An 11,904-nucleotide genomic window follows, 5' to 3' on the forward strand; every position below is an offset into this window, starting at 1 on the left:
CTCCTATGTGACCAAGCCCCGAAAAGTATGCGGCATCTTCTGCTGGACTGCCCCTTCGCCCGCCAAACCTTGCATGAAGCCACGCTAATGGACTGGTGGCTGTGCGCGACACAAAACACGCTGCCGCTGCAGCGCAAGGCACTGGCATCCATCACCCTGCTCGTGCCTTGGATGGTCAGGAAGCACCGGAACGAGTGTGTTTTCGAGAATGCCAGTCCTCCAAATGCTACACTAGTTGGCAGGATCAAAGACGAAGCATCATCCTGGCTCCTGGGCATTGACAGGTGCTCAAGGACTTAGGGTTATCTTGCCCCCAACCTGGGATGTTCACTAATTTTGTTTCATCCTTTTGTACCCCATGCCTCCTAGGAGGATTGTAACTGAACTTAAACCTTTTCAATGAAAAGAAACACAAAGGTCCTTTGTGTTTTCTCGGAAAAAGAAAGAGAATCCAGTTCTAGCAAATGGAAAAGTTCGGACTCCAGTGGGATAAGGTGATGCCGTAAATATGACCGATACACGCACGTAACTGAAAAGGCACCCAAAAAGCACACCAGAATATTGATGTACTCAAACTAAATCATAATGTTTACCAGTATTCCCGCTACAGCAACAAGCTTGGCAATGACATTAGGCAATTTGCTGAAATGAATATCACTCTGGATGTTGTTCTTTGAAATGCTTTCTTGAATACCATCAAAAATCCTTTGCACCCTAAAAAATTAAAATACTTTGCAGCATAAAAATCTGCTGAACTACTAGGTGGAAAGGACACAGGATCAAAATAAATAATGTTCTAAAAAACCATTACCAGAGATGCCCTTCTTTATCTAGAATAGATGACAGGATATACTTGATGCTATGAAAGCACTCCTCGACAGCATATTGCATATATTCGTCCTTTGAGATCCTTAGCCAGAGTTCATCTTGTGAGTCGTTGCAATCAACTGCAATATCTTTGGCCAAGAAAACCTGCAATGAAAGGGCAACTGATCACTAAAGAGTAAAGAGACACTAATCAGAGACAGCAAATGGAGAACGTGCAAGGGAATAATATTAGAAGTTAAAATTGGTTGACTTTTAACCTTGCTAGCAAGCAAAAAAAGTGGCCACTGCACAATTGGAAGACCTCCTATATTCTTGGGCATCAAGAGTAAATCCAGTTCACTGCAAAAGGGTCAAAACATCAGAGCTATGGCTTTCAACAAAACAATAACACAAATTTAAAAACAAATTTGCTTACGTGTTGCTAATGTAGTCCTCTTCCCGTAAATTCTTCACAATTTCATTCCAGAAAGGAGCAAATCTAGATGCATCAAGCTTGTTTAACTCTGCATTCTGGTAAATTTGGTGTTTCCAGTGTCAACATATTTAAACTAAAAATAAATAACTGAGAAAACATGGTATATTTATAATCTGCGCACAAAAAAGGCAGTTTGTATTACTTGTTTAAGAGAGCAATAGCAATAAAAATGAAAAACACTTAGCCATAACTGTCTTAACTAACAAAAGCTTAAACAACCACGAGGAATTACTATGAGTCCAGTGCAAGGCAGGAATTTAAGTAGAAAAATGATGACTCCGATAATGGCTACACATTAGAACATGCAGGGCAAGCCAAAAACAAAATAAAAATTACACAAGATATCTAGAAACGCTACAGAGGGGCATCACAGGTGTAAGGCATAGGAAGCAGAAACACTCGTGCAATGGAGGAGGATTAGGACTGCGCAATACTCAGACAGCAGGAGGAGGAATGCCTACCTATTTAACTTTCAGGAGAATTGACTATTTTGCACAGCTACATGTAACAAATATATTCACTCTGTAGGAACAAGAATATTTCAAGTCTGAAGTTCATGCTTTAAGCTAAGGGGCCAGTGGCTACAAGAAAATTAATAGTATAACCGACAAAACAAGATACCACTGGTCCAAAATTTATCACTTTCATGTCCATTAGCTGACACACTTTTGGTAATTTTGACCACAAATATGTGCATAGATAAGTTTTTACAAGAAAATTATACTGTCATATTTGTCGTAAAAGGTACTCCAATGGTACATTTCTGCATGTTTCTAGTAACATATGAGTAAATATCAAGTTGAACCATGGGCTCTTCACCAAACAAAGCTTCTTAAGCTGAGGGGGGAATAAATATCGAATTTGGAGAGTATATTTAAAACAAACATGCGATCAGGGATCTACCTACAGAAAGCTAAATTGTAAAGGAACAAGTTGTGGAGTACTGATGCGGAAAAGAAACACACCTGACCAGATGATAGCAGTTGTTTCCTGTATGATCCATCAAAACCAGCTTTAGTGTATTGAAATGAAGTGTAAAAAAACAGTATAAACATTTGAAACCTTTTTGGAACAGCAACATGAAGTTTATCCATGAATACTTCAGGGAACTTCTCAAAGAACCTGTGAACTGCTTCAACAGACCTAATCTGTAAAGAAAATAGGACCACCAGGCAGGATAAATCGACACATAATCAAACAAACTGCGCTTTATCAGCCATAAATATATGAAGAGCTAGGAAAGAAAACATCAAAATATGAACCAGACGCTGGCGGGGCAACCAAAGGTTAACACATCCAACCAAAATATATAATATATTTTGCATCTGAATGGTTCATGTGCTATTTATGATTGTATTTCCTTACAGAAGTGCACTTTACACTGACTAACTACACATAATAGCCGCCTCCTGAGCTCAGTTCTCTAGCACCACAGTTGGTGGGACAGCCAACCAATGCGACCCCTCATCTTCTATATTAACAGCGTCGGTGGAAGTCTTCCTCCGACACCCTCCCTTTTTTACTAACTACATGGTGATAGTCCAATAAAATCATCTTACAAAAAACAACAAAATTTCCCTTGTAAAACAACAAGAGTAATAGATCTGCAAAAGCAACTTCTGAGAAAATAACCACATGACGATAGCATAAAGCTACAGTTTAAGGGCTAACCTCTCCCAGGCGGTCACGTGCACCAAGAAGGAATCCAACAATAGCAGACATGATGGTGTAAAAAACATGGATGTCCAAAAGATAAATCTGCACAACAATATTCCTCTTATAAATATGCATTTCATATGTTCATGCACATAAGAAGCAGCTACCTGCACAATCAGCCCAACAGAAATAAAAGGAACAAGCAAGCTGATGGAATAGGCATAGGCACGTTTAGCCTACCATGAATCTGATCTTAATTATCAAGGTTGCATGGTAGGCTACCATGGAATAATTTGCCACAGAAACAATATTTATCAGTTTGCCATCTATCCGTGAACTAATAACCAGCATGCCAAAATAATGATATAAGAAGATAAATTACCATCAAAACAGATAGGCTGAAACAAATATGTGGTCATTTTAGTTATCCTATGGCTGCTGGCAAGGAAACCATATCTTTGTTCAGGTCTGACGCAATGTTTACACCGCTCATCAGCTGACATCTATGTGGTAGTTCAACTATTGACTCTAGAGAACTTTCAGTCTACAGCATAGAAATCAAAATTCATCGCCACATGCTCTACAGACCAGGATCAAGTAAAGCAATGACCACAACTGAAATCATCAGGTAACCAATATGCAGTGAAATAAAAATTCATCGCCACATGCTCTACAGACCAGGATCAAGTAAAGCAATGACCACAACTGAAATCATCAGGTAACCAATATGCAGTGAACACATCGGCACAAGAGCACTTGTTTGACCTGGTAATGTTGGGTTTAGCCCCCACATGACTCCTAGTTGTGTGTGAGTTGCACATAAACACTGAGGAAGCACCCATAGTCAACCACTCAAGGAGAATGGAAGCGTATGGGCTCGATGTACCCAATGTGTCCATGAGAATAAACTGACTGATAATTAATTAGTGTTCTTTTAGTGTTCCAAATTCCAATGCCTTGGAAATACCTTCTGCACATCTCCTACATATTGCCTACTTACTCCTTTGTCATCCATAGAAGCTCTGTGCAAGTATTTTCTCTTGTTGGATAGTAAGGACATAGTTTATCCAAGTGAGTATCATGTCACTGAAGAAGTGTATCTGTGCATTTCTACCAGAGTATTGAGCTTATTATGCTTGACACAATTGAACTGATACCCAACTATTGTCATTCTTTGGAGTTGTGCCTCCAGTAAGTTGTGTAATGTCTCAATAAGACCCAAAGTTACACTGAAATGATAATCAAATTAGTTCTTCTAAAGGAATCATATTACTTTGTCATTTCAAATGATCATTATTAATGATTGTGTAGTGCCGTGGATTATATATCATACCTACAGTTCAATAAGTGGGGGAGAGGGGATGTATGTGAAATAATACAATAATGGTATTGGTACATATAAGTCAACGAAAGCTAGAAGGAAAAAAGGTTACTTACTGAGGCCACTGGAGCCCATAAAAAAAGGATTGTGATCGCATTATGGTTATCTGCAAGCATTCAAATAACCAATACGAAAATTAAAAGCTGGGCCTACAAGCTCACTTCAGAATGATAGAAACTGCATAGAAGCTTTGCACATTAACGGGCACAGCTTAGTGCATCACGCTGGGATAGCAATGGAAAAACATGGTGGCAAGTTGCAACATAAAAGGCTTAAGAGATTCAGGGTACTAATGTTTGGGAAGAGATATACTTTTCAAGAAAAAATATTTCCAGATATACAACAGAACCCAGAAGGCACAAATATTTACAAAGAGGTTTAGAGGTGTTACTCTTAGGCCTGCAAATAGCACATTTTCTATCAATATAACCAAATGAAATGCTCATGTGATTTCTCGATGAAGAAACAAGTAAACTATTACAATGATCAATTGATGCTAAAAAAAGACGGTGCAATGATGGGATAAAGTGTGTATATACTTACTCTTTGAGACAAAGTCATGCCATTGATACTGTAAGCCTTTGAAACTGATTATCAGTCTTGTTGGTTCTACAAGAGGTTTGATCTGCATAAGAAAGACAGCTTTCAAATACAAACTGATGCCAGTATAAGCAGAGAGCAGAGTTAAAACAGATAAACTAAACTTTCCTGGAGGAAATAGGTGAATGAAAATTTCGCAGCAAAAATAACAAGCCAGAAAGCAACATATCTGCATAGTAAATCAAGTTAGAGATGATGTGCTTGAAACATGCCAGCATAATCACAGAACTATGCTTCAGGGTTAGACCAGATTACTTGATATAATCTAGAGGCCTTTCATTCAAGCCTCTTCCAACATAATTGTGTTCCTTCAATATATAAAAAAAAAGTCAGACATCATTCACATAATCTAGAGGACTTTCATCACAAATGTTGGGACAAGACCTGATGCATCCACTTGGCAAGGCGTACAAAAGACCAGCTGTAGCAAGCATTGGTAAAACCACGGCAGCAGGGAATACTCATGAGTAGGCTGATGATTAACTGGAAACCCGCATACGCGCTGATTACAACAACATATATCTTAAAAGGTGCAGATTGCACCCCATCTTGAAGTGCCTTGCTGCAAAACGACAAGTTATTATACTTTCACTGAAATTCTGTGAACACCACAAAGGGATTTTCCCCACGCTCTGATACCAGGGGAATCTATTAATACGCTTGGGCAGGAAGTTTTCCTAAAGATTGTGGTCATGGATGTAAAGGAGAGTAGGTACGTAAACAACAAGCATAAGCATTAGAGTTGATATCAAAGGGATTCAATACTTTGCTCCTCGATAAGTAGAATTGTCAAAATAGCTACAAAAATGGCTAATGTGATAGTTTCATCAATAAAACTGAATTGATGTCCTGGTCCACAGGCCAGTTTTAGTATTTTCATTCCGGAAAAAAAAAGATGTTCTTGGGCCAACCCGCTATTAACTTTTTCAAGCAAACCATGTAAAGCCTTGTTCTACCCATCTTGTTCTCAGAATTAAGATGTTAAAGTTAACCAACACTGTTAAAAGAGATGCCGAATGCCAGAAACTAATGGAGGGTGGTTTACATAATGGCAGGCTTCAAAGGACATACAAACCAAGTCAAGATGGGCCAGACATCCCAATTAGGTACAAATTAGATCTTTCTACTGTTGGCTATCATGTCCTTATATTCAACACAACTAAGATTATAGATACATCTCAAATGACAATAGAGAACCATTAATCCTTTCTTTATAAAAATGGTAAGGCTAGCAAAATGTTAACCGTTAGTCCTTATGCTTGGGCCTTAAGAACAGATCATATTTAAAACCCACCAATTAAGAGTGCCAGGAAACATCGAGGGCACCAGGTCAAATTTTGGCATACTAAGTTTCAGAGATGTTATAAATATTTTGTTTTCCAACAGTCCAGGATCAAACGCTTACTGATTGCATCCCAGGACAGATATGTTCCAAGAATTTCAGTATTCATCCTGAGCTAGATGATAAAAGATCCTTAATGGAATGATTGAAACAAATTATCCAGTTACATGGTGAATTATTGGCAATTCACTCTGGGCAGGCATCGAAACTTACATATATAGGTAACAGATGACCAATGAAGCCGCGGTAAACCAACAGAATCGCCAGATCACTCTGGTGATTGCAGAACCACGAGATGTTGAATAGGCGCCATACATCATTAGAATGTCCAATACACCTTCCGCGAACAAAACAAAAAACAGAAGCAATTAGTCACCTGCAAGAGAATTTATGCAAAAGATCACACTACTATGGTAACGAAAAGGTTTTTTGGTACAAACTCTCAATAAATTCCATTATGATATAAGTTGGGCCAAGGCTAAGAAGTTCCAATACAGTATTTGTGTCAAAATTGCCATTGTTAAAAGCAATGATAGTGAGTCCCTGCATGCACATAAACAGAACCGCACTGTTAGGTGACACGACATGCACGATAAAAGAATTTAAAAATGACAAGAAAGCACAAAAGAATTTTCAAGTCAAGGAATACCATCCAAAACAGCAATAAAGAAACACAAAAGGTTGTGCATCCTCCTACTGATCTTTTTTTATAAAAAAATCTAACTGTAAATGCATGAATTTGTATGAAGATGAACTCACATGTGAAAAGATAAGTCCAACTATTATTAGGTTATATGTGCCAAAGTAAGCTTCTGCAATGCCTCTATAAGGCTAAATCATTCTTCACTCTAAAGGTGGCTCCTGATTCAGCATTGCCTTTAAGCCACATCACCTCTAAAACATTGTCATTATATTGATCTTAATAATGAATAGTTGAATACTAATAATTGGTTCATAAATTGCTAGAGGTGCTTACAGAACGGGCAGCTTTAGAGGAAGGGTGGAAGTTTATACCAAACCGTGTAGTATTTCATGAAAGACAAATACACAATTCATAAAATTCATGGGAAATCAGATCATAAATTGCTAGAGGTGTTTACAAGAACAGGAAGCTTTAGAGGAAGGGTGGAAGTTTCTACCAAACCGTGTGGTATTTCACGAAAGATAAATCACAATTCAAAAATTCATGGGAATGTTTTCTGTAAATATCATTCAACAGACCAGCAGCAAAGCACAGTTGATACTTCTAGCACGCACTAAAGTGACACTATCATAAGACACATAACTCATGAACTGTGCCTCTAACACACACACACACACATTAGTTTAAAATATCCCTTAGTATTCCCCTTCAAAATACAAATCCCCAAGACACGAGCCTTTAACCAGAGGGATGTGCCTCTGGCACCTCTCAACTCATGAACAAAACAAACCTAAGACACAGACCAGAACAGTTACAAGGGGAAGGGTGGACATTTAAGCTGAACCCAAAGCGGAATACTGAGACCGTTGCAAGATAATTCATATACCTGAAACATCAGAAGTAGGAACATCCACAGGCGGTGAAAGCTATGGTAAAGATGCAGAAAAGTTCTGTGCTCCACGAAAGATGTCTTTCCATAATGATGATTCCTACTTATCAAGCCCTGTAAAAGAAATTGCATCAACACTTTTTTTATGAAAATTGCCAAACAATTCACAGAACATATCAACAATAAAAACATCAAAGTATTCAACATAGCTAATGATGTGTACATCATTTAAGAACAAAATTCATCGATTCTAGGAATAGGGCCTGTTTGGCGAGAATGTTGGGTTTGTGTTGGTAAATTGCTAAAATATGTTATCGCACTGATGAAGCACAAAGTGGGAATATATTTCATAACCTAACAATGAAAATTCCAGATCCCTCTTCATTGCACACAATCCAAATCGCTGCTCAATACTCATCTCCCAATACCAGAACGACCTCCCCAAATCAACAATACGCAAGTGAACAAAAGACAGCACACTCATCAAGCACAGCAGAACAGCAGATCTCAGAGTTCCAACGATTCTGCTCGACAGTGGACCTCGTCAAACACTTTGAGAGCTGCCGGGTAACTGTGCCACAGTGGCAGCCCTCATTAGGAACAGCAGGAGCTAGGGAGCAACACACCAGAAAAGTCACCATGATGGTCTTAGCTGACCATGTCAAATAAGGTAAAGAGAGTGTCTGGGATGTCAGGAACAAGTGATAAGCTACCGAGACCCTTAAAGAGTGACAGTGGCTTACATGGATAGATAATAGTGCAACTTAAGTCGGAAAAAAAGATAAACAATTAATAGTGCAACTTAAGTCGGTAAAAAAATAAACAATCTCCTTGTGACTGACAGTCATAGTAACAAATAATAAGCAAACAAGAAAAAAAAGGGTTCCCGTAACACATATTTATTAGTTTAGTTCCATCTACTGCAAGATCCAAAAATCTTGTATACAGTTAATACAAACAAACCTGCTCTTTCCTAATAGGCTTTGAGAAAAATGGATTGCTCAGTTTCCACGGCCAACCCAGCTGAAAACATTTCTCAGACCTAAAAGAGAGAAGCAACAGTATTTGAAAATAGCAACAGAATAACAAAATCCAAGAGCTCAATTGATCCACCTACCAGAAGAACTCATTGAAATCATCATAGTTTCTCCATGCAGAATGTGCTGCCCGCCCATTGTCATTGTTGCCTGCTTCCTGCAGTAGAACCACCATTCAGACATTTATATAGGACAGAACATATCAAGTTAGACTAGCTGATCCACAAGCACCACTTACAGCTGCAACGATTTCATATAGAGGATAAATGACTTGGTCAAGAAATGATACGCCATCATTAGAGATGCAGCTTCCAGCAGGCTCAGCAGTCTGTTTCTGCATAATCACCTCTAGTTCTCTTGCTAGCTACAAAATAGAAAGGAAGCAGGAATTTCAACAACAAAAGATGAAATTTGGCATCATTCAAAAATTTAATTGGTCAGAGATCATCAATACATTTAACAGCTGCAATTGAATATGCAAGAATGAAAGAAAAATTGAGGTTAGTAATGTACAAATATAATAAGGTGAAGATTAGCAATGCGCTTAATTTTAATATAATATGCTAACATAATTTGCTGATTTGTTTGCTCCTAAAGAGTAAAGATGATCACCTTAGAAATAATGCAAATGAAAAATATGTAGAACATTTAGGACATAAGACCTAAAAGCCTACAAGTCTAGTACAATCCCAGTCTTGCAAGCATGCCAACGAGGTAATAAAGCAGGTAAGGAAGTGTAATTTGTGCTCCTAGGAGTTTGCTCTCTGACTGTTAAGAATAGTTTGACTATAATGTATACTTCTTGTTGCTTTCTAGAATTTGATGCTTGTTCATACTTGCAGTGCACTTTTAAGTTTGGCCCATACAAGTACCATCCAAATATGATTCATTCAAGGGCCCATGTTCAAAGTAAGCATAATAGCACACAAATGTGAGGCTTGCGCGAGATTATTAAACAAATATACAAGAGACTAGAAAAAATGAGTACTGAATACTCTCATAGTCTCATGATATTCATGCAAGAAGTAAATGGAGGCACAACATGCACCGAAATAAGCACATTGGAGAATTTGAGTGGAATCCTCTACAGACTTACATGATGAAATATGTAGCATAAGCCTTCTGGAAGAAATCGTACGTTGGCAGCCTCTCCCCAGATCAAGTAGTATAAACAAACATATAGCAACTTCTTTTCTTTGGTCAATGATTCAACGCTAACAGAAAACAATGCAGTCGCTTGGTATTTGTAACAAATAAGGCAAGAATAAGAATTGAAGTGCAGAATATAAGAAATCATACTTATTCCAGACAGGACGTAGTGGTAAATAGTTGCACCATTTTATGTAGTTATCCAGGGACTTAGAGAACACAACATGTACAGCACCCTCGTCAATTTTCTAGCAACAAATAAAAACAATGTTAAATACCATGCATAACCTCAATCAACACGATAATGAGGCTGGATAAAAAAACACAATTAGCTGTTACCATCTTTTATCACAGAGATGGGAGTAAAAGAATAAGCTCTGAAGTGTCATCATACATGGAGCAAAAACATTATTGACTACAGTAAAAAAATGTTTCATAAGCATTTTAAATGGCACCTGCTTGGTGCATGGTAGGGGGCAGTCAATCCTGCCCATATAAATAAGGGACAAGATCCCAATAGTGGGGATTAAACTATATGTACTTTTTAGCGATAAATTACATTTGTTATGGACTCACGATCTCTTGATCATGGTGTGTTTCAAAAAATGCCTCTTCTTGTCATGCATTCTAAAGCACTAGACAAAATGCCTTTTCTTGGTTAGGAAGACAGAAGTGCTGAAGTAGAAGTGAGTACATGTATGAGTAAAACAACACACAAACAAGCACATGACATATCAAACTTATCACCAACAAGAAAGAAGGAAACATATGTATATGTTGCAACTAGATAGCGAGCTAGGTAAATCCAAAAGAAAATGTTCAGTTCATACACAAAAGAAAAAGTACCATCGATAATAAGTTAAAATGTCTAATGTTTTGTTCAGGGTAATAACTTATTCCAAATTCTAACTAATAATTCCAACTGACGCATTTTAATATTTATTAGGACAACAATCATTTAACTGGTCCGGGAAGAAGGGCATAGCTAAAGAAAAAAACAAATATATTCATACGTGGACAAATGGTCTCCTGCATACTCTTGTAATTTAAAAAAAAATAGAAAACAGAACAATGAACTGAAATATATAGTGCACACACACCGGTTCATTCCCTGGTAGTTTGCCTAATCGAGACTGCTCATTTGCCAACAGGTGAACAATGTGCTCCCGTTGATTGCTCACATTGTCTTTCTGCAACCACAAGATCAAGGGGGTTATCACACATTTCAATGAAAGCATCAACATTATGTAACATTGTTTCTATAATGGATCAAGAAAGCCCAGATAAATTAAAAGGGGTGTGATGGTGTGTTAAAGTTTGAGCCAAAGACAACCATGCCAAAGATTTGATTGCCCACGTTGAAGCCAATGTTGGCAAGAAAATACACTGGGAGACTACAGGCGGCTAAAGGAGCATGGGCCCAATTTGGCAACCATCCAAACAACAGCCATAATCTTGGGCATGACCAAATAACTAAAAGGGTGGGTTTGGTCAGAAACCAAACATACCCCAAGCGCAAGGATAAAAATAATATTATGCCTCGCAACCTGTATTTCTATTTCCATCCTAGAAATAATACAGAAGTCAATATGCTTATTTTATTCCTCCCTCGTTTTCCATAACAGCTTCAGTCATGCTGTTGCCCTAGGATGCAAGTTTGGCTCCACAAACATTATTGTTCATTTATCACTTGTAAGTGTGCACAGTTACATGCTACGACACTATTATTCACCGGCGTGACTTGTAAAGATATGCATTGCCTTATTTTTCAGTTAAATGCTTGATGAAATGTACATCAATGTAAAAAAGAATATGTGATAAGGACATCTCAAGTAATGGGAGTGCGGGTTGTGTAGGGACTTTCCGGAGGGGGTTTTCACAAAATTACCACCGCGACATCTTTT

General features: G+C 38.0%; 1 protein-coding gene across 1 annotated transcript in view; it reads right to left on the reverse strand.

Annotated features, from left to right (window-relative positions):
- The window catches only part of LOC119292080 (callose synthase 9-like), a 35,153-nt gene that overhangs the window by 18,523 nt on the left and 4,726 nt on the right, over nucleotides 1–11,904 (reverse strand). The window contains exons 7-27 of the mRNA XM_037570911.1: nucleotides 11,101–11,190; nucleotides 10,151–10,248; nucleotides 9,948–10,065; nucleotides 9,090–9,215; nucleotides 8,932–9,008; nucleotides 8,778–8,856; nucleotides 7,812–7,928; nucleotides 6,723–6,825; nucleotides 6,496–6,619; nucleotides 5,325–5,502; nucleotides 5,196–5,248; nucleotides 5,049–5,109; nucleotides 4,884–4,965; nucleotides 4,397–4,446; nucleotides 2,975–3,061; nucleotides 2,366–2,451; nucleotides 2,269–2,293; nucleotides 1,244–1,338; nucleotides 1,086–1,167; nucleotides 812–972; nucleotides 594–714 (exon numbers count right to left, since the gene is read on the reverse strand). Coding sequence (XP_037426808.1) covers nucleotides 594–714; nucleotides 812–972; nucleotides 1,086–1,167; nucleotides 1,244–1,338; nucleotides 2,269–2,293; nucleotides 2,366–2,451; nucleotides 2,975–3,061; nucleotides 4,397–4,446; nucleotides 4,884–4,965; nucleotides 5,049–5,109; nucleotides 5,196–5,248; nucleotides 5,325–5,502; nucleotides 6,496–6,619; nucleotides 6,723–6,825; nucleotides 7,812–7,928; nucleotides 8,778–8,856; nucleotides 8,932–9,008; nucleotides 9,090–9,215; nucleotides 9,948–10,065; nucleotides 10,151–10,248; nucleotides 11,101–11,190 — 2,013 coding nt within the window. The remainder of the gene's footprint in view (nucleotides 1–593; nucleotides 715–811; nucleotides 973–1,085; nucleotides 1,168–1,243; nucleotides 1,339–2,268; nucleotides 2,294–2,365; nucleotides 2,452–2,974; nucleotides 3,062–4,396; nucleotides 4,447–4,883; nucleotides 4,966–5,048; nucleotides 5,110–5,195; nucleotides 5,249–5,324; nucleotides 5,503–6,495; nucleotides 6,620–6,722; nucleotides 6,826–7,811; nucleotides 7,929–8,777; nucleotides 8,857–8,931; nucleotides 9,009–9,089; nucleotides 9,216–9,947; nucleotides 10,066–10,150; nucleotides 10,249–11,100; nucleotides 11,191–11,904) is intronic.

Source organism: Triticum dicoccoides, chromosome 4B, assembly GCF_002162155.2.
Source record: "Triticum dicoccoides isolate Atlit2015 ecotype Zavitan chromosome 4B, WEW_v2.0, whole genome shotgun sequence".
NCBI classification, from domain to species: Eukaryota; Viridiplantae; Streptophyta; class Magnoliopsida; order Poales; family Poaceae; genus Triticum; species Triticum dicoccoides.